At 41.3% G+C, this 23,355-nt stretch overlaps 1 protein-coding gene across 1 annotated transcript in view; it reads right to left on the bottom strand.

The window, feature by feature from the left end:
* USH2A (usherin) overlaps positions 1–23,355 on the bottom strand; it is an 843,391-nt gene that overhangs the window by 766,073 nt on the left and 53,963 nt on the right. Inside the window, exon 3 of the mRNA XM_054970549.1 lies at positions 412–547. Within this exon, the coding sequence (XP_054826524.1) occupies positions 412–547 (136 nt within the window). The remainder of the gene's footprint in view (positions 1–411; positions 548–23,355) is intronic.

Below are 23,355 nucleotides of genomic sequence, written 5' to 3'. Positions count from 1 at the left end.
GAGTGGTACCATGGCCAATAATTTAGCAGGAATTAAATGACACAAGATACCTAAAGGGTCCTATAAAGGTATTAACTCTGTCTTGTATTTTTGCCATGAACAACTCATTGCTCATGTACAGAGTGAGCTGTTCTCACACTGCCCATACCTACCTGCTTACTTACTCAACTACCAGAATGTCTCCAAACCAATAATAGGCCTGATAAGAGAGTTACCTATAAGTAAATATGTATAACATTATTGCAGCAGTATTTAAGAATCTGAAGATGTATAAAGAAGGAATAATGTGTGTTTATATACAAGGGAATATGTCATAGAAAGCAGATATGAAAATTTAGCATAATTAGTATTATTTTACTGTCCAATTGAAAAATAAAATAGTATATTTTTCCCAATCATATTCTAACTTACCATTAACATTTTGTCCAACTCGCCATTCGCCATCAACAGAGATATCCGTATGCCACCCAACAAGACTTCTGGAATCAAAAGCTGTGTTGTCTTCTTCTAAACCATTTATGAAGAAACTAATTCTTGTGTGGTGAACCTATAAAATATATAACATAAATAATACAAGTGTGTGTGTGTGAGAGAGCGCACATGCGCATGCGCAAGCACATGCGCACGTGCACATGCAAAATAGTTTCTAAATTAAAAACAATTAGAATCCCACCAGGAAAAAGCCCTGCTGAATAAGACCAGTGGTTTACTTTGTCCAGCAAACTGTTTCACATGTCAGCCTACCAGTTGCTCTGGAGGGTCAGCAAAGAGGGCTCAGGGGCCAGGGGCCAGAGCCCTTCCCCTGATGTTGCCTCCCAGCATTGGTATTCAGAGGCTTGCTCTCTCTACACATGGAGATGCCCTTAACTCTAGTAGATGTTAACGGACCCATCTTCCATTATCTGTCTAACCCCTTTTAAAGCTATCCACACTCATGGCCATCACTATTTCTACTGGCAGTTAATTTAACACTTTAATTATCCGTTGACTAAAGAAGTATTTCTTTTAGTCTGTCCTGAACCTACTGCCCATCATCTTCATCAAGTGCCCCAAAGTTAGTCGAAGGAGAAATAGCCTGATGAGCACTGAGTACATTCATTGGCCTCCAAATGTTCTGCTGAGAGTTAGGTAAATGAGGTGGGGAGAAGCAAACAGGAGGATAGGTAAATTGGCCAGTTTAAGTGCCTAAATGCTTTGCAATGCTTTTCTAAATCAATTGTCTTCAATTTAAATAAGAAAGATATAGCTTTGCATAAGATTTCACTGCTGGTATCCTGGAAGGTAAGATTTATACAGGACAGGGGAATGGTATGCCATTTACTTCATCCACAATTCCTCACAGGCCCTCAGTTTTAATGGAATATTATTAAAGAATTTCACTGGACTCACTTGTGCTAACATTGTTAGAAAATCTTGCAGACATACTGATAAAAGTTATTGCAATTACCAGGATATTATAATTGCCATCAAAGTAACAATACAAAAGTAGTTAATTACAGATAGGAGTCATCACCTATATTTATTTACTTTCTTTACTGTCTACTTTTGTCACTGACAGTCAAAGTGGACTACAAAATGAGAAAATAATGCAATAAAATCAGTACAAGACCTACTATAAATCATGCAAAATCTGGATTACAAGAACTAGAAGATAATGTAGTAAAAACAAGATAATCCATATAATAAACAGGACAATTACCCTCCCCCAGATGCACTCCTGGACAATTCCATTTTACTACAACACAATTCCCTTTATTAAAAATGTCCTCTTAAATAGTTAATTGATCTTTGATCATACATCAGAGCACTAACCACATACAGAGATGGAAGAGCCTTTCTTTTCTATATTATAAAATGACAGGGTTGCAGTTACTTGTAACCGTTGTGTAGGCAAACATCAGGACTGCTTATTTTATTTTATTTTATGTCATTTATAGTCTGCCTTTATCAAGGAGACTCAAGGCAGATTATACAGTGTGATATTAGTACAGTCAGTATGAAGAACATTTCCATAAACAATGCCATAGGATAAATAGATACAAGTTCACAAAGACATAGCATTAGCAAGAATCCAATACAACATAGTGGTAAAGTCTATGGTTCCTAACTCATTAGTGGATCATCTGAGATTCCCTCCCTACAATACAGCCCTCCTATCTGAGTAAAAAAGCCTTTTTGAATAATTTGGGTTTGCATCATTTGCGGAAAGCCAGGAGAATGGGGGCTCTCCTGACCTCCTCAGGCAGGTCATTCCACAGGGTAGGGGCCACCAAAGAGGAAGTCCATGTATGGGCTGCTGTTGATTTTGCTGAACAGGGTAGCACCTGCAGGAGCCCCTGTTCAGATGAGCAAAGCTGCCGTGGAGAAGCATGGCAGGGAGGCAATCCTGTAGGTGTGCCAGACCAAGGCCATGAAGAGTATGTGCAGGCTGGCCACAGAAAAGATTCCCAGAACTTTCTAGAAGACTAGGAGTGCCCCTACTCCCCTGGGAGCTTTCCTGCCAAAGTCATCACATGACCAGGAGCAGGGGTATTACTCCCTCAGTTTTCTCTACACCACTTGAGATGCCCCAGAAACGAAGGTTCCAGAGATGGGATGTGTGCCTGTACAGAAGACCACTCAATGAACAACAATTATAGATATGTGCAACCTTGTTTTCTTCTTTGTGGCTTCTATGCAGTCCCTCACTGGGAGAGTAGCAAGATCACTTATTGAAGGAGGAAGGTGTGAAGTTTTGAAAGTAACAAGACTGTGGAAGATCAGCTTCCCAACAGTTCCTTAGCATTCAATTCTGACATTCACCTGGAGGTACTTACAAAGGAGCAGGGAGCTCTCTAAAAATGTTCCTACTGAAATATATATAGGAATGTGGCAGGAAAAAACAGGCCCTGCTAGAGAGTGCCAAGATAGGTGAAGGACACTGAACTGAAGTCATGCACCGAAGACAAAGCATGACTGCGTGTGCCAACCCATAATGCTGTCCTTTTTTGAGTCTGAATGACCACTACAAAATAGTACTGAGTCCTTAGTAGACAAAAAAGACAAAAAACTCACGAGTGCAAATGTTAGAAGTCAGAAACAATGCCATAAGGATAGCATTGTGAGAAACAAGGATTGAGGGAGAACTCCTGGCAGAGAATCCTGACCAGGGCGTTAGACACCATAACATTAAGAATGTTCGTGAATGTGGGTACATACATTAGAACCCTCAGTGTGCCCATTCCATACATGGAAATGCTACACACCAAAATCCCAGATATAATGGAAGCATCAGAGATGTGCAAGAAGGAAAAAGTTAACAAGGGCTTATCTCTCTGCTTGGAATGATGCAAGGAAAGGCTTCAATGTAGGATAAAGAAAAAACAGTGGAGACTGAAAAAAATGCTTGGAGGAGCCTTTATGAGTTACATTTCTGGTAGAAATAGCAGCCAGGAAGATGTCTGGTATACATGGTTTGACTGACTCATATCCCTCTCATCTGGGGATGGAACCTGGGCCGCTAGCCATGCAACCCCATTGACTTTCCACTGGGCCATACCTGCCTTCCAAAGTTCAGTAAGGAAGAGGAACATTTAGATGTTTGAGTCCCAAAAGACATCCAAAAATGTGACCAACAACGCCAGAAGCAAGGTCCTAATCCTTATCTATGGCCTCAGGAGAGGCTCTTGTCCACTTACAGGTGCAAGATTCAGCAGTCAAAGAGTGGAAGATGCTAATTTAAAAAACCCTGAGAAAATGCTGCAGTGTAGTAAAGTCGCTGACCAAAATTACCAAAGTCATTAGTGGGAGTAAAACATAGCATATTTGTTTTTCTTTCTTTCCTAGACAGAGTGTAAGCACATCATTCTGGAGCTCTCAGCACTATACTTTTCCCGTGGCACTCCTTTTGATTCCGTGCTTCTGGAAATTTGTACCATCTCAAATGCCTTCCTTACAGTGTGGGGGCCCTGCCTTGGAAGATGTTCTGATCTTGGAACCAGGACTGGGACCAGCATACTGAGGGACCAGCATACTGAGGGACTCCTTCTCCCTGTATGTACCTCGGAGAGCTCTTAGATCTGCAGGTAAACATCTACTGGTGGTCCCTGGCCCCAAGGAGCCTCGGCTGGCTTCAATCAGGGCCAGGGCATTTTCTGTCCTGGCCCCAACCTGGTGGAACTCTCTGTCGGAGGACACTCGGGCCCGCCAAGATCTTACATCTTTTCGGCAGGCCTGTAAGACAGAGATGTTCCGCCAGACATATGGTTGAGGCTAGCACGGGATCCATCTAATTAGCTTCCCTGCCGGTCTCCTACCAATGGGGAGGCATATGGCTCATCTGCCCCCCCCCCATGCTATGCTTGGGGAGTTAGAGTTCCACCAACCCACACCTCCACCTTTTTCTTCCTTGGTGTATGGTGGACAGGGAAACGGGGAAGGGTGCCACATCTGGAATACTGAAATTCATGTTTGTACTGAGATGTTATTTTATTGTTTTTATCCACTGTAATTAATTTATTATTGTAACCCGCCCTGAGCCTGCTTGTGGGGAGGGCAGGCTAAAAATATAATCAATCAATCAATCAATCAATCAATCAATCAATCAAGGATTGGGAGGGTTGCCAAGTGTTTTCAATCAGGCTGGTACACAGCCCAAGCCTTTGGGGGGAAAGCCATTCTGAATCTGAGTCTCTATCAGACCTCAGAATGGGTTGGTTCACATGGGAGTAGGTGGTCCTCAAGTATCCTTCTAGTTACTCTTCTTTTTGTACATGAGGCCTTTGTGTTTATACCCACATGCAAACCAGGGTGAGTTCACAGTCAAGGGACTCCTTTCTTAAAGTACACTACTTTCTACTCACACACCTTGGTATAAGCAAAACTGTATTTATTGTAACTGATAACAGAATTTTGAAGGGCATTCATTCATAGAGTAGCCATGTCAGAAGTGCATAACACACAACTCAAGCTACATCATAATTCTTGTCATATGTCTGAAAGTTAAGAAACTGTCACTTCGTTTTAAGAGTTTGCTATAGGAAATGCTACGTGAATTCAGTTGCCAAGTAAAATGTGATGTAGACCTAAGCCATCTCTCTTTTCATAATTTAACTTTTTTATGACTGGATATTGACTTGCGATTGTGTTTATAATTAAATATTCTCTGTGCATTGTGCTTAGTCCAATACAGCTATCACATTTTTTAAGAAAAAGACTTTCAAAGCACTTTCAATCTATTTTCTACCTTTTAAACCGGGGCATGGTGAATTGAAATGAATCGCCAACAATCTCTCAACAGTGCATTCAGATGAAACATTTAAGTTGAGTAATTAGCTTTTAGCCACGTTTTACCCAAGAGGGTACATATGATGCTCTGGTACTTCTGGGGGAAGTCACAGAGTAAAATCTATATTATCTCTGAATAAACTGTTTAATCCAGCATAGCATAGCCATCTCCTTTAAAGCCACTCTGGAGCTTAGAAATAGGATGCCATCTTCTAGCTGAATTTCTGGGCTGTATTTTGCAATAAAATGTCACTGTAAACAGGAAAACACATGAAATAGAAAATTACAGCCACTACACAGCTACAAAGTCACTCTAGTCATTTTAGGTAGGCAGCAGACAGACAAACAGTTTGGAAGTTCAACTCCCAAGTAGCAGCAGCTGTCACACATGGTATTTTAGCCTACTGAATTTTCCATGTGAATTCTGTATTTTCTCTAATAGAAAATTGTGCAACGTGAAAGTATTTAGTTCAGCACTGCCTGCCTTTGATTATGTCTCTTGATTCTGGCTTCTCAGGCCCCCCTGCTTGTTTCTTGGACTTGACCATCTGTCTGTGCTTCAGTAAACCTCCTGCCCCTGGTTCTTCTGATGGCTTACAGAACATGATCATGTTTGCCCACAACCAGTGGCGGAATGGGAGGAAAAAAACAGGAAAAGGGCTCTGGCCTCTATAGCCTTGCCCCTCTCCCCAAAGGAGGGAAGGGCAAAGCCAGCCTACTAACTGGCCAGCTCTAAATCTCATAGCTCTTCTAAGTGCCTTTGTCCACACGCAGCTCTTCCTGGGTACTAGGGATACCTGAACTCCTGTGGGTTGGAATACCTTGAAATCACCAGGTGCAAATATGTTATTGATTTATCAATTGATCAGATTGACTGCTTGGCGAGCCATTTGCCAGAGTTTGCAGGATGATGGCTGCACAACAGCACTTGCATGCACTCAGCTTTCAAGCATGCCTGTTGTCTTTTCCATCCCAACATCATTACTGCACAGACATAATTATTTTATCTGCAACCATGTTTAAATCTATATTCCAAAATGAATTACTTTAAAAATAGATTCTACCTTTTATTGTTCTCATTAATGAATTCTGAGTATAGCCAGCCAGCTTGGCTTACAACTTTTTATTGCTTACAACTAACCTGTTTTGCAAAGGAGCTCAGCATAAATCCAGGAATGGATTTCGAAGAACAAGGGAATGAGGATCTCTGCAAGTAAAATGAGGTAGAGTCCTTCATCTGAGTAGACCTGCTTAAAGATGGCCTGGAACACCAAAATACTCCTGGAAAGATCCCACTGCCCCCCCCCCCGCTCCAGCCACAATCCTGTCTTCCTTCATTGGAAGAATGAGACAGGACAGTAACCCTCTGAGCACTGTGTCTTACCACCCAGTTCACCTTCACTCTCACTTTTGAGCTTTTCTTTCCCACACATAATACCAATAAACATTGCTATAAAACTGTACATGGATCTATGCATGCTTACTTGAAAGAAAAACACGGAGATGAGTCTAACGTAGTCTCTGAAAGCAGAACGAGAATGTAGTCCTTCCTTATCCCTTGGAGTAAGCTCACTAAATAAAATAAACTTGCAGCTGAGTAGATCTTCTTAGGTATGGGCTGGGAGGACTATAACAGCCTGGGAAAAGGTCATATCCCCAGTTACTATGCTATCCTCCTTGGTTGGAGGAAGGAACATGACCACAACTCTCCATCCACAATGTAATTCCACCCAGTTTGCCTTCTCTCTCAATTTTGTACTTTTCAGCATCCAATACTAATATATTTGCTAATAAAAGCTGCAGACTGCAATTCTATTTGTGTTTACTACAGAATAATTCCCAAGAAAAACACAAGAATGAGTCTAATATGATCTCTGCAAGTAGAAGAAGGATGCAATCCTGAGATCAGCTCATCAGATCAGCTCATCAATTATGGTACCTTCACCTGGAGATCTCATTCAGAGCAATTTTCATAGTATTCCTACTGGAGACTACTCTACTAAGCCCTGGGTTGGACCAGTACAATGAAGAGGGCATGCCGTTGGCCCACTGCAACCTTTCCTGGTGCCTATAATGTCCAGTCCACTTTTCCACTTTTCCATGTATTTCCAAAAGAGTCAGCAAAAGGGGTGAGGGTGTATTTCACATGACAAAAGGTTTTGTGAAACTTGACCCACTTCACCTTGACAAAAGCAAATCAAGCCAGGCAACTGAACTTTTCTGGCAAGCAAAATAGGGCTCCCTCTGCTGCATTACAAGCTTTTTGGCCAGGCTTCGCTCTCCAGTATGACAAACTTGGAAGTTCCAATTCCAGACTCTTGGCATATTTTGATTGCCTGTACTCCACAAGCCTCTACATTTCTGATTCTTACCGTACTTCTTCTCTTTACCACTTAGTACTGTGTTCTTTATCTAAGACTGACTAAGGCTTCATCCACATGTGGTCACCTCAGATCTCAGTTTGTGACAAGTCCAGTTTATGCACAATAGTTATCACGTAAGTTAGCACTGATCCTGTCCCATGTGCACACTCCATGTCAATACCTTCCATCACCAAGAACAAGAGATGCAGTCATGGAACCTCTTACATATAACATAGAAATATACCACAGTGACCCACTTTCCTTGTTTTTGTGGCAGGGTTAATCATTAACCCAGAGGAGATTCCAAGCAATCACCATACCATAGGAAATATTAGCTATTCCTAGTTTTCCTACATATATATTTTTGAAAGTGACATGCTAATGGCTATCTCATATTTCTTTTCCTAAGCAAAACATAAGACATTCACCAGGCTAGTTGAAAAGAAATAACCATAGCACTTTATTATCTACACTGTGAGATAAGTCAAAAGTAATTTATTTTTATGTATTTATTTAACTTCTATACTGTGTACCACCATGTTTAGTGCTCAAAAATATATAAATACAAACATTAAAAACCAATCTCATAATATAATAAGAATTCAAACATTAGAACCCATACATCTCAAAGAACAGCGCCATCATGATATCCTACTCATGTCCACCGTCTATAATAAATGAATTATATGGAGTCAAGCCAATAATAATATCAGTATTAACATCCAAATGCCAGGTGTAACATCTTTGCTTGGTAAGCCCTCCAGAATTTCACAAATCCCAGAGGGAGCGAGCCTCCTCTGTTAATGTGTTACCAAAACCGGTCTCCTTGCAATAAAATGATTTGTGGGGGAATTAGCAAGCAAGGAGAATGGCTATGCAAGAGGCTGGTAACTGCAGGGATTTATCACCAATTTCCACCAAGTCCCTTCCCAAAATAGCAAACAAGGCTGGTTCTTAAATTCCAACAATAACTTTTATTAAGAACAAAATGGCATGCACATACACTCGCAATTACGGGGTAAAAGTAATTACACACACACAGAGTGTCCTAGGAAGCTTAGCCAGAAATTGGGAATAGAGAGAGAGAGGGAGCAAATATATCTACCTATCCTGAAGAGGGGGTCCAGTCCACGGGAGAAGAGAGTAGCTTCGAATGCCAGCATCCTTGGCTAGGAGAGCAAGAGGCTTGGGCAAATCTCAAAGGAACAGCGCTTGTGGATCCGGAAGCATGTACAATGAGCGGGAGGCTTAGGGAGGTGACCCTAAGGGAGCAGCACTTGTACTCCGGAAGCGTGCATGATTTGAATGAGGCCAGAGCTCTAGCTTTATAGGTAAAATGTGCCCTGAGGTGGAGGAGCCCACTTAGCCATTAAAACAAAGGCTCCAAAGGTCAGTTCCTGGGTTTGACAAAAGGTTTGAATACCTTGATCGGTAGCTGCTGGGGTGCATGAAAGCAAATGCAAAACATGTTCTAGTGCTGCACAAAAGGGATAGTTTGTTAGTGAATGCCACTGGAGCTAAGTTGATGGCTTTTAGTTGGGGACTGTATTTTCCCAGAAACAACTGGATATACTTATAAATGTCATTTGATTAGCGCCTCAATCAAGGACAGGAGATTTCATCATGGAAGAAGGGAAAGGAATGTGTTAAGTGGAGATGACTCTGCGAGACCTTTGTTGTGCTGGACTCCTATGGGGCTGGCGGGACTGCAAATCCAATCACATCTTAATCACTCCAGATTCCTGTGTGGCATTCCATGCATGCTGTGTTCTCCCGGGCAGGACTAAGCAACTGTTGGAGGTTCTCTGGTGGCAGTACAGCAGCCATTTTAAATACAGAAGCCTAGTGATATTTTTAATATCACAAGCAACCATATTTTAATATGGCGGAGGCCAGGCCGACCGCTTACAATTGAATTCCAGAGAGAAGGACACACAACCATAAAAGTCCTCTCCCTGGTAGAAGACAGTCGAATGGCCCAAAGGCCAGGAACTACCAATAGGCCTTGAGTTGTGGGCTGTTCGGCACATGTGGGGTTATACCTAAAGAGTTGGTCCCATAGGTATAAGGGTCCCAGACCATTAAGGGCTTTAAAGTGTAAGACCAACATCTTGAATTTAATATGGAAGCCTATTGGAAGCCAATGAAGCTGCTTCAAGGCCAAAGTGATATGAGCTGACCACGGAGTGCCAGTCAGCAGTATGACAGCTATATTCTATAGTTAAAGAAAAATAAATAAGTAATGGAGAAATACTACTGGAACACCTGAGGTTGCCAAAACCTAAAGAATTTATTGGGTTGAATCTTGCAGAAGATTTCCATCGACAGAAAAAGGATGATTTTTCCCAATTCCCTCCTCTCACTGTAGATCATCTCCCCCCCTCCCCCCCCAGCTGTTCCTGTGGCATTTCAGGAGACTTTTAGGCTGAAGCCAGAGGAGCAAGACAAGGAAGTGGCATTCCTCAGATGGAAATCCTTCCAACAGCAGAAATTATTGGTCAGCTCCAAGCTATCTTTATTGTGTTAGAAGTGTTAATGTTGCAATGGTACCCTATTTGAGAAAGCGATGTTTGTGTGCAAAAGCAGTCTTCCCCACAGAAAATGCACTTCTACGTAGTAACAGTGAATATTGGAATGTGCATCCTCCTCCATATCCTGAGCCTCATCTGTCCCGATACTTCTTTTGATGAGCATGGGGAACCCCATCTCCATCTGAGATCCCACGGCTGTCATATGCAACTAATTGCCCATGACTAATGCTAGTCGGGGGCCATGGTGTCCATGTGGCCATTCATCCTTATTTTTTTAATGAATGATTTATTCATTTTTTAAAAAAACTTTTTGATATATATATGGAATAGCCTGGAGATCTGGAGATCCTGAGGCATTTGTCGTTTCTGCCATTGCTACTGTTTTTGCTGCCAGGTTGTAGAAACCTATTTCCATTTTGCATAAACAGGTACTCAGGAGTTTAAAGGGATGACTGAATCACCTCTCCAAATAGATGCTGAGAGGAGCTAGAGTGCTTTAGTCTGCCTTGATATCCACTCTAATCAAATCAAATGGGACTGGAATAATTGCATCCTAGAAACAATTGGCGTGTGAGGACAAACAAAAGGCTTGTAAAAAGCCAGAATAATGGGGTACAAAAGCAAAAGCTGGGCCCTGAAAAATTCATTTGGAAAATCAGAACATGAACATTCAAAATACCATTCCGCTGTCAATAAACGCCACACAAATTCTGACCAAGATAAGCAGCCACGGTTATCTATAAATCTAGCCTGAATAGTAATCATTAGTGCTTCGGGCATCACGGGCTGTATTAGTATTTTAAGTAAGAAAATGTGAAATGAATAGAAAATTGATTTTTATGGGGAAAATTCTCCTTCTTTAAATTAAAAAAATGCTGAGGTTTATTATTGTTATTTCCAGAAGCAGTCAATACTGCCCAAATTTAAGATGCAAAGAATTATTGCCTTCTGCTGAAGAAAAATCTGAAGGGTATTATCATAATGGCTAGGCAGTGTGATTTGGTTCAACAAAAGTTGTTGCATATGAAGATTCAACATAAGTTGTCATATATGGAAATTTTCTTACACAGAGATCATTACTTTCATTCTATTTTAGTTTTATCTATTGATGCAGCAGTGTGTACCAAACATATGAAAATTTTACTTTATTGTTATAAAAAGCTTCCTTATGCCGTGTATTTGTGTGTGCGCGTCCGGGCATGTGTGTGTGCGTGTGTGTGTGTGTGAGGGAAAACTGCATGTAGCTTGCAATGTTTTTCTTTTTCCATCACACATTTTTTACAGCCCGTTACTGTCTTTTGGTATTTGACTGTTATCATTATAAAAGATACAAGCCTTTTCTACTTTGTTATTTGTAGCATTATCTCATGTTTTACAACATCTTTGCACACAACACACAGGCAACATGAAATATAACTAGTGAAAAGTTCTCAGTGGTATTAATGCATAAAAAAGAATGTGGTTCCATCTCCACTGTCTTTACCCAGCCAAAAGCTGATGAACAGCCAATTTTCCTTTATCACATTAGCACAGCCATGAGGGAAACGCATTTGTTCTAGTCAGCTACACTAAAGATACTATTACCAATCTAACATATACATGTTTTATATCAGCAGTATTCTCAGAGTATGAGAGAGCCAACAATATATTAACACTAGCATGACAGTTTATTTAAGAAAAGAAAATTGTCTCTGTAGAGGGACAGAAGTTAGAAATGTATGGCTAAAGCTCAGTGTCACTGGTCTAATAAAGGTAATAATTCTTCAGCTTTCTTTATAGCAGGTAACACTCCTGTGACAGTTCTGTCATATCATTCAAATAAAAATGTTGTCTTTTACAAGTTTAAGTGCACCTTTATTTTTAAGTCAGAAATGAAACACATCTTATATTCCCTTTTCACTCTAGCAGCATCTATGCTTTGTGGTTCAGGATGAGCCTGCCTGCTTGTATTAAAAATGATACTTATTACAATAATTCAGAATAATAGTTATGGTTTCTATAGGGTCTTATTTTGTACTCAATACACAGCCAGCACCTTCCTCTATATAGAAGTCTGAGTTAAATTCTGTATTTACTCAAAAGGAAGATGATCCTGAATGTAACATGCCTCCATCCAATATTAAAAAAAACTTTTTGTGTATAACATTATTAAATTACTGTTATTGGACATAATTCTAACTTGTATGCAAATTTAAGGCAACCTCCTCCATTTTCCTGGAAAATCTGGGGGTGGGGAAACTAGTCTTGCATTTGAGTAAATACAGTATGGGGGTTATTTATGACAAAAATGGACAAAGAAGGAAGAACTGGCCATAAAATACCAGAACATTTTATATTTTTAAAATTTGTGAGGAATGACACATTTTCTTCCCTCAGTCCAGTCTTTTCATATTCTATAGATCTTAGTGTTAGAGTAGTTGAGTTTTATGTGATGCATCCCCTAATCTAGACTGCCAACATCTTTTCCACACTGTGACACTGAGCGATCTCTGTCTTTTGGTGCTAAACCTCTGAAGATGCCAGCCACAGCTGCTGGCGAAACGTCAGGAACTACAATGCCAAGACCACGGCAATACAGCCCGGAAAACCCACAACAACCAACATTCTTCATTATTAAAAAGGGGAATATTTCAAAGGCATGGAAACCTAAAGGAAGTCACATATACATGGAACTGTTATAGGACCTGTAAGTCTTATCTTCAGTTAGTCTTTGTAGACATAATCTTTGTTCTAACTTATCAAAGGAAGAGACTCTACATAGGAAGAGGAGATCCCTTTATAAGCAGAGGTAGGCCATTTCAAACAGGTGTTTCTAGCAACCATTCTGTGTGTCCAGAGATGGCCAGCCCACACCGCAATTCTGTACTTCCTCCTGCCATCCCTGATGCAGCACGAAGGTCAAGGATGAGCTAATAGCGGGAAAGAGCCAGGACCAACTGAGCTGCACTGGCATTGCAGGCAGTGCAATCACAGCTGATGCTGACTTTTTTGTCTGGCACAGGGCAGGCCTAGCCTCACCCCCACATTCAGACGGTGGTCCAGAGTACCATCAGAACCAGGCAGTAACACCTGTCCCAGGGAAACCTGGCTGGTGGGAGTGGCCATTTATGACTGTACCTTTCCATTGGGCTAGACAGGGAAGAGGTGCAGGCATGGCTGGGCTATTTAAGGCTCTTTCAGCTCTGGCCAAGGAGAATTATCTGTGGATGCTCTCTGCTGTATTCTCCAATATCCCCTTTGCTGGTTATTGCACTGTCAGATCACTATGAGCATTTATCTGAATGCCTCTCATAATCATCAGTCTATCTAAGTCTCATCATGGCCAAATATGTGGATGCTTAAATCCATGATCTGGGGCCACATTGACTGAAAGGAGATATTTCTCCAAATTTGGGGGACACCTAGACTTGCAGAAAAATCTGAAACCTTAAAACAGAGAGGGGGTGCTCCTGGGAGCCTCCTTCAACCCCCTCGACCATTGAGGTGGCCTCATTGGAAGTGTGTGGCCAGCCAGGTGACATTCCAATGCCCACAATGCTCATATAGCAGTGCTGGGGCTGGGCAAGCATGAGAGGAGACTATACCCCCATCCTCCCCCTACCACTGAAACTGCCACTGAAGCACCAGCACTGGAGGTGAAAGGGTAGGCAAGAGAAGTCTCTGCTGTCCCTTTCCTCCACTACTGAAACTGCTGCTGAGTTGGGTGACCAGAACACTGGGGGGGGGGTCAGACAGGTGAGCCAAATCCCCTTTTGCTGCTGCCCCAGAGGGTGGCCAAGGAGGAGCAGGATCCCCTTTTGCTGCCACCACAGCATGAGGCAGATTGGGCTGTTGGGCATGTAAGCAGAGTGGCAGGGATCATGTGGCTGGACAGTCAAAGCAGTTGAGGGGGGATGGCCAGTCAGGAAGGCATAACAATGGGAGGGTGAGACAATCCCCCCACCAGTACCACAGGGAGAGGGAAAGCAAGAGAGGAGGAGTGACAGAAGGGAGAAAAGGAGGCATGAGCGACAGAGAAGGGCCAAGGGAAGACAGAAGAAGAGGGGGTCATAAATGACAGGAGGAGTGGGAGAGGAGGGAAAGGCAGGAAGAATGAGATGCTCCCATCCCACAAATTCCTTGCAGGTCCTGTCTTGAAACCACTAATACTGTGTCTGTATGTATGGTTGCTTCAAAAAGGCTTTAAGATGTTAATTTATTTCTTCCAGTCTCAACAGGCTTTTGAGAGCAATATGCAACCAGCTCAGATTAGAAATGTGACATCCTCCCCTTCACTATGTGATATTAAACTGGCTAGGTTTTCTCTTGTAAGACTAAACAAGAAGATGATGCAATGTAGTAGTACAACTGCAATAACAATAATCCCCCAAAGCAGTATCAGATGAAGAAATGCAATGGAACAGGATAACAAGAGGTGATTTTCACAGTTTAGGAGGTTTCCGGAAATATTTATTTGCCCTCAAGTTACTTTTGAGCCAGAACCAAAACAGAAGAGCATCCGGCGCAATCATAGTTAATAATTCCTTATTCTAATAACCATTTAGAGTGGGTTAATGTAATATGGCTGCCTTGTGGAGTGCTTCAAGTCACACTTTATGTAAGTAGCTATTGTGTGGTGAGACTTTATGCGCAGTAACTCATAACACAATTGGAACCATTTTCTTCTCTCCTCTCCTCCCACTTCTTCTGTATCCCAATATGGGCACATATCAGGTTCCTTCTGAATAACCTCACTCTTCTGGAATAGACACTACATTAATTTCAAGGTGAGAAAACAGATTAAGGTTATGACCAAAATGACAGGTCTATGGCTTCCTTGAATGGCTTAATAGAGACAGCAAATCAACAGTAGTTACTGATGACAATAGATATAAGAAAATACAATAGATGGTTGAGAGGATGAGAGAGGAAATTAGTGATGCCTCTGCATTATGTAAACAGAAAATACAAGTATAAATTTTTTTCTCACATTCAGCATTTCTAAATATGGTTGTTTGGACTGAAACTGTATTAGTTATTATCCACTGTACCTTTTAGGTCCAAGATGGGTAAACAACGATTATAAAATATCTATACTTAAAATATAATTCACTATTATATTTTGTCTGTGCTAAACTTAAATAAAAAACTCTTATACCTCTTTTCCATTAAACCCCCAGAGACAAAGGGTTCTACTTCTGGATTATCTTCTTCTGAAAGCATCTTTTAAAAAAAAAAGGCAGAAAGAGGGTGGTTGAGTGATGGAGCTTAAGGCGTGGAAGCGAGTTTCTGACGTTATCATGAACAAATACTTGTTGTGAAATGGCATGTTGGAGAAGAAAATCTATGACACATGTTGTGAGGAAAGTGAGCCCACCTATAAATTGCTACTCAGTTTGCAATGGAAAACATTTCATCCAAGCCACAAACACACTGATCAGCAAACTCCCACAACTGGCCCTCAAATTTGAAAACAATGTCATATTAGTAGAGAATTCTAACAACACTGCATTCCTTCCTCCAATACGGCCCTATCTGAAATAATCTGATACACACTGCCTCTATAATTCTCTTTTCAATGAACGGTGAGTTCCCATTTATAATATAAGAACAACTGTTGACTACTACCCACCCACTACTATAATTTGCAACTGTAGCAGTAGTGAAGCAGCTATTGTTCATTGATTTATTCATTTAAAATATTTATAACTCTATCTTCGCTCCCAATCACTGGAACCCAAGGTGGGTAAAAAAAGTTAACACTTGATATCAATTGCAAATAAAACAATTACAAATAAAGCTAATAATAACCAACAGCTAAATGAAAATTAATCCATAATTGTATTGTTCAAGAAGACTCAAAAGTTCTCTTTAAGAGTTTTATAGTTCCTTCAAAATGCTGTCTGAGTTGAGGACTTCCTCGTCTCTCCTGGAACGCTACTCCATAAAACAGGGGCAGCCATCAAATAAGCCTGCAGGCAGACAGCAGCTGACTGCACCTTAGCAGAGGTGGGGGGGGGAGCCCATAAGTGTTTCTGTGAGAACACAGTTGCTATAGTGCCTTATAACAGGATAGTCAATATTTTGGATATGTATAGCCCACATACAGACTTTAAAATCTTAGCTAACATTGGAGCCTGCTTATCTAACTCTCATTGATGGTGAAAAGGCTTATGCACAGGTGTAACAAATTGGAGTGGCTGGAGTGGGCCATAAAATATTTTTGGCAGAAACCTCTCCCCCACTCAGCCAAGTGCCACTGTCCTGACAAAGGTTGCAGGGGTTGAATTTGGGATTAATTGAGGACTACTCCACCATACCTTCCCATCCCACTACCAAGCTCAGCTATAAAAGAGGCTAAATAAATGTTTATTTACTGGCCTGCCAATGCACGATTTCTATTTACCAAGAGCCACCCAAGGGATAATTTGTGATGAAGCTTCTGAGGTACCATCGTCCCTTGCCTTGCTAAAAGTAGGATATAATTTTTTCTGCCTTTTATACTAAGAAGAACAGAGATGTAAAAAGAAGATATAAACTTTTTTATAGCAAGGGGAAAGTAAACTCTGGATGTTCAGGACCAACTTTATAAAAGCATAACTTTATTGAGAGACTGAAGCCTTTTTCTGCATGAGGCTTTTTCACCAGTTCTGGTTGCATACTGCTTCAATGTCTCCTCTGAGTTCTGCGTGCACAGTCAAAATACCCTATTCAGTCTCCAAACTGTTTCCCAGACTTTTTTTGCATTCTGCACAGTGAAAGGCTGCATCCAATGCAGAAATGATATTTCCTCAGAAGACATGTCCTTTCCCCCAGAAAGCCCACAGCAGAAACAGGGCATTTTTCTAGCGCAGAAATAAAACCAGGCACCATTTCGGTTTGACTCCCTCATATGTGGAATTAATGAATCGGAGCTTTATGGGGGCCAGAACCAATGAATAATCAGATCTGAAACATGCCAGCTGAATACACAGAAAACCTGTTGTAAAGTCAAGCATGTGGAAGAGGTCAGAGATAAGTAGATAAAGTTTCTTTATAGAATAAATATTTTGTATCATGGTGGAGAGAAATCCAGTAGTTCCTTGGACTCTGAAAGCTTTTACTTCCTTCCAGAGGTTTCCTAACCTTTTAGTTTCTTTTCAAGAGCCTTTTTAAACCGCAAACATTTGCCTGCCTTGTCACTTTCAAATAAACAACAAAAGACATCATATGAGAACCATACTGTCACTTAAGACCACCACGTGAAACAGTCCACCTCCACTTGAAGTGATGGCAGACAGAGCAAGATTTGTATTATGCCTAAGGAATCTCTAAAACCCTCTCTATCTCAAACACCCATTAAATAACTATTTTTTCCTCTGCTTCTCCTGCTTTCTTCTCCCACCAAAGGTTCTGAGGGACTTGATTGGCCATTGCTAGCTTTCTCTGTCAGATCACCAGGGTGCAAATGGGATTGGCAAATATGAAAAAGGGGGTGGACTTGGGTCTGTCCATCTCAACAAGTAACTGAAAAAGTTCTGCCTATTGCACATACTCCATTCCAAATGGAATCAAATATGCATACATTATTTTAAATGTGTATGTGAATAATGGAGGCCACTGAATCAGGAACAAAATATAAAATCAGAGAACATGATATGTGTCATGTTTAAGAAGCTGGCTTTATTTCACTGCATTTATACTCCACCTTCCTCCCCAATAGGGACCCAAAGTGGCTTATATCAAGCTCCTCTACTCCATTTTTTCCTCACAACAACTCTGTGATATACTGTAGGTGAGGCTGAGAGTTTCTGACTGGCCTAAGGTCATCCAGCCAGCTTCTATGGTAGAGCAAGGAATTAATCCTGGATCACCTAGATCATAGTCCATTACTCTAGCCACTATGCCACACTTGCTTTCTCAAATAAATGATATCCAGATGCTGTGAAATGCTGTATAATCGCTGCTCCCCTTGATGCTTTCTTTTAGAACTACATTACGATGGCTAGATTGTACCTGCAGTATGTACCCTCATAGTGTGTGTGTCAAGTGCTGGCAAGTCATAGCTGACTTATGGTCCCCCCCCCCTTGCTGGGGTTTTCAAGGCAAGACACTAACAGAGGTGATTTGTCATTGCCTGCCTCTTCATAACAACCCTGAACTTACTTGGTGGTCTTCCATCCAAGTACTAACCAGTGCTGACCCTACTTAGCTTCCAAGATCTGACAAGATCAAGATAGCTGGGGCTATCCAGGTCACAGTAATCCACGCTCACAGCATTCTAGAGGAAAATCCATTGATTATTCTTGCATTAAAAAAACAATGGGTACAAGCCTTGAACAATGGGAATTCTCTCTACCTTCATTCATCCATCTATCATAGAAGGGAAGGGACAGTCATAGATTTCTCATGCATGTACATTAGACTTGGCACATGTACACCTGCCTTCCTCATATTTCCACCCTTCCTGTGCTGAATAACCAAATATCTTTTTAAGGTAAGAAGGAGATAAGCATTGTGATGCTCTGCCATGGCTAATTTATAGTGTCAGAAAAGCCACACTAGAGGTGATCTCAGATTTTATTATGTAGAATTTTATTATATTTCATATAATCAAGGCTTTGCCCCAGAGCCTGGCAGTGGCCCTGAGACCAGGGGGGTAGAGCCCTACCTCCCCACGCACAGAGAGACCTGACCTGACCAAGCAGGACAGGTGCACAAAATAAAAAGAGCAGAATAATAAACTCAAAAAGAAAGAAGGTAACCCCTCAGCCAAGGTGCCCACTTAGCTTGGCCCCAGACCCTGGCAGTGGCCCTGAGACCGGGGGGGGGGGTAGAGCCCTGCCACCCCACACACACACCTGACCTGAACAGACAGGACTGGTACACAAAATATCAAACCCAGAAGGAATAAAGAAAAAGAAAGAAAATCCCAGGGAAAAAGGGTCGGCCTCAGTCAAGCTAGGCCCCAGGCCAGAGCCAAGTGGTGCAGGCCCAGGGTGGGACTGGGGTGGGTTGGAGGAAAGAAGGTACCCTTCCCAGCAAAGCCAATACTGAGAAAGAAGAGGCTTTTCAGTCTCTCTAGCCAGTAGCAGCCAAGCTCACTAATCCACTAATCCACTAATCCACTAATCCTCTCCCCTCTCCCCTCTCCCCTCTCCCCTCTCCCCTCTCCCCTCAATGCCAGCAACAGTTCACTCCTCTCTCTCCCATTGTCTTCTGAAACTGAAAGCAGGAGGCAAAAAGCTGTGCCTTATATAGCAAAAAGGTCCCATAGAGCAGAACAGGAGCTCTCTGGTTGGCAGTTAGAGCTGCCTAACAGGGTTTGGAGGGATGAGATTGGAGTTCCCCTGCTCTTGGCTGCCATGTAACAAACTGGGAGCTCCATGGTTGGAAGGGAGACCTGCCTATCAAGATTAGGTGGGCTAAGATTGGGGTTTCCACAGCAACTAAAGGTCTGCAGGCATTCCAGGCCTCCGTTGCCTAGGAAATCAATGGAGCAGTGCCAGCCTGTCCGGGCTCACAAACCGCTCATGGAACGCACAAATCGGCCCTAAAAAGTCGTGGGGGTTCATTAACACACAGTCGCATGAACTGCGTGTTAATGAACCACGAAATCAGCCAGGTCCGTGCGTTGTTTTGGTTCATATTGCAGTTCGAGCCCACCTCTAGTCCCCATACAAACTGCTTGTAGGTTTGAATCCCAATCTCTGAAAACTTATTTAGAAAGGATCTTTAATGTGAATTGGGTGGTTCTGTAATACAACACATTTTAATATCACCTTAGAATGTTTCAGACATGAAATAATAAAATATACGTCTCAGTACACAATTACCTAATTCAGACACTGAGGAACTTTAAGAAAGCCATGGAGATACGTTTCCTGCAATCCCTAAATCATGGAGTTGTAGAAGTCTATGGACCTGTTTACTCCACCACTGTTCTCTGGACAAGAGGCTGCTGTCAGGAATATGAGGAAACAGAATAGTTTCTAGTTGGCAAGGATGTCAGACAAGGATGCATATTATCTCCCTATCTGTTAAACCTCTATGCAGAGTATATTATAAGGAAAGCTGGATTAGATCTAGAAGAAGGTGGAGTGAAAATTGATGGAAGGAACATTAACAATTTGAAATATGCAGATGACATCACATTACTAGCAGAAAATAATGAAGACTTGAAATGACTACTGATGAAGGTTAAAGGAGAAAGCACCAAAGCAGGAATACAGCTGAACATCAAGAAGACAAAAGTAATGACTACAGAGGCATTACTCAATTTTACAGTTGACAATTAGGAAATTCCTTGGCTCAATCATCAACGAAAAGGGAAACTGCAATGAAGAAATCAGAAGACTGAGACTTTGAAGAGCAGCTGTGAGGGAGCTAGAGAAGATCCTTAAAGATAAAGATGTCTCTCTGGGAACCAAGGTCAAGATAATCCAAACTATGATATTTTCTATTACTATATATGGATGTAAAAGTTGGACAGTGAAGAAAGCTGACAGGAAGAAAATGGATTCATTTGAAATATGGTGCTGGAGGAGAGTTTTGTGGATACCATGGACAGCCAAAAAGACAAATAAGTGGGTACTAGATCAAATCAAGCCTAAATTCTCCCTAGAAGCTAAAATGACAAAACTAAGACTGTCGTACTTCGGTCACATCACGAGAAGAAAAGATTCTCTGGAAAAGTCAATAATGCTAGTAAAAGTGGAAGGCAGTAGGAAAAAAGGAAGATCTAGAATGAAATGGTTTGACTCAATAAAAGAAGCCACGTCCTCCAGTTTGCAGGATCTGAGCAATTCTGTTAATGATAGGACATTTTGGAGGTCTTTCATTCATCGGGTCACCATAGGTTGGAGGCAACTTGACGGTACATAACACACACACCCCACCCCCATATTCATATGCTCTGCAAACATGGAAGGAAAATAAATGTTAAAACAGATACATGTTTTCTCTTTACCCCTAAATTCTCCTTACTGAAGGTTGCCTGAAGACTCTTGAAATTCAAAAGAGGACTATTGTATTGGATCCCAAGGAGGAAAGAGAGGTTGGACACCATTTGGGATAAAAAGCTGGAGCAATTTGATCATCCTGACATCAAATTAGACATGAGGAGTAAACCATTTGTATTTATTCACTTGTTCAACTTTTCATATGTGAAACAGGAGATCCCCACCCCACCCCCTGGTATAAGAGTCAGATTATGAGACAAATGTTTCAAGTATCAAAGTAAGGATTGGGAGTGGCCAGTGTTAAGTTTCCCTTACCCATGTGTTTGTGTATATATACCATCCGGGTACAGCTGATTTACAGGACCCCTTCTGGGGCTTTCAAGGCAAGATGCGATCAGAGGTGGTTTGCCACTGCCTGCCTCTGCATAACAACTCTGGCCTTCCTTGGTGGTCTCTCATCCATAATCTGATCAGGGCCAGCCCTAATTAGCTTCCGAGATCTAATGAGATTGGGCTACCTAGACCATCGAGGTCAGGGTTCCCTTACCCATACACTTCATTTTTTGTAAGAAAAAGGACCTCATGCAGTTGAACAGACAGACTTGGAATAAATACATATATATTCACCCATCCAGTCTAATGTGCCCCGAAAGGATCCTAAAATGGTATATGAATCCCACACACCCATTCTGTGCCTGCATGGCTCCTCTTCAACAGTTTCCATAATGCCTTTGAAAATACCATGATGGAATGGTTATCAAGGTGCTTACAGTTAGTATGGTAGCTTCAGGATGAGTACAATGTCCCATGACTGTTGGACAGAACAACACAAATTTTACTTTTGATCGCAATATCCATCTGTATTAAGTGTGCATGGTATATGAACAATTTTCTATCTATTATCCTTTTATATTTCTAATCATTTACTGCTTTCATTTTAATATTTGATTTGGAATGAAAATTGAGACAACTTGGAGGGATTTTGGCAGATCTGAAGCTTGGCAAGAGATAATGAATTTATATAGCAAACACATGAGAACAAGAAACACGTCACTTTAACATGAAAGCTCCTCTCTGCACATGTCACAAAGAATTTGTCTGGAGCCTTGTTCTGCAGCAGACAAAAAAAGATGCAAATGCCATGTTAACAGCAGAGAAATCAAAGGATGACGTCCATAAGGACAAGCCAGTTCAGATAATTTATCTGCATAATATTTGACAGACCAATGGCAATATCTAAGCTGGTAACAAAACTTACTGATGAGTCTGCCAATCATGGAGACACTTCAGATGAAATTTATCTTTCATATACCTTGATTGTATATATATCCACTGAGAACGTAAAATGAGACTGTAATTACAGGAAAACCAATTGATGGGTTTACACTATTATTCAAGTCCAGGGATCACTTCCAAGCGCAAGGGATTTGAGAGATGAAATTTTTTGTCTCAAAGAATATAAAAGAAGCTATCCAGTTCATTGAAAAGGGTGGGAAAGCTCACACCATATATACCTTGCAAGTGTCCCAAATCAAGCCACATGGATTGAATAATACTTTTTCTTTTTTTAAGATAAAATATGTGTGGAGGGGGAACTAAATCCACTGACCCAGATCCAAAAGCCACGTAATAGTGTTTATTAGGACCAGTTGAAATGACACAAGACTGAAGCAGTCATCATCAACATAATCCAGAAAAGGATTTCATTATATATTTCCCATCAGGATTACATAATGACAAAGCTAGGGTTGTCTTTACTGATTCCTTCTCAAAGATACAGAAGGTTTCCCAGATACCCAAAATATCTGGCAACAATTCCCTGGTATATCGATTTTTGAGACAAGCATACGTATTTATTTCACTTATACCCTGCCTTCTCTTCAATGGAGTCCTAAAGCAGCTTACATCATTTTTCTCACTTCTGCTTTATGCATACAACAACCCTGTGAGGTAGGTTAGGTGAAACTGTAAGGCAGCCCAAAGACATCCAGCAATTTTCCACAGCAGAGTGGGGATTGGAACCTGGGTCTCCCATATCCTAGTTTGACACTCTAGTGACTACACAACACTGGCTCTTCAGTAGATACGTTCATTGCTTATAAGCACCACTCATGAAAACATGGTATTTCTGTGCATTCTAATTTGCTGTAAACTGCTTGATTTATGCTTTTTGCATGCACTGTTAATTCCCATGCTGTTCTGATGGGGGAAAGCAATATGTTGTCTGGACAATTGCTTTCACTCTCTTCCCCAACATCTTGGCTTATTGTGGTACTT

Source organism: Eublepharis macularius, chromosome 1, assembly GCF_028583425.1.
Source record: "Eublepharis macularius isolate TG4126 chromosome 1, MPM_Emac_v1.0, whole genome shotgun sequence".
Taxonomy (NCBI): Eukaryota; Metazoa; Chordata; class Lepidosauria; order Squamata; family Eublepharidae; genus Eublepharis; species Eublepharis macularius.
The sequence above is the reverse complement of the archived record's forward strand: the minus strand, read 5'-3'. Positions and strand labels throughout refer to the sequence as shown.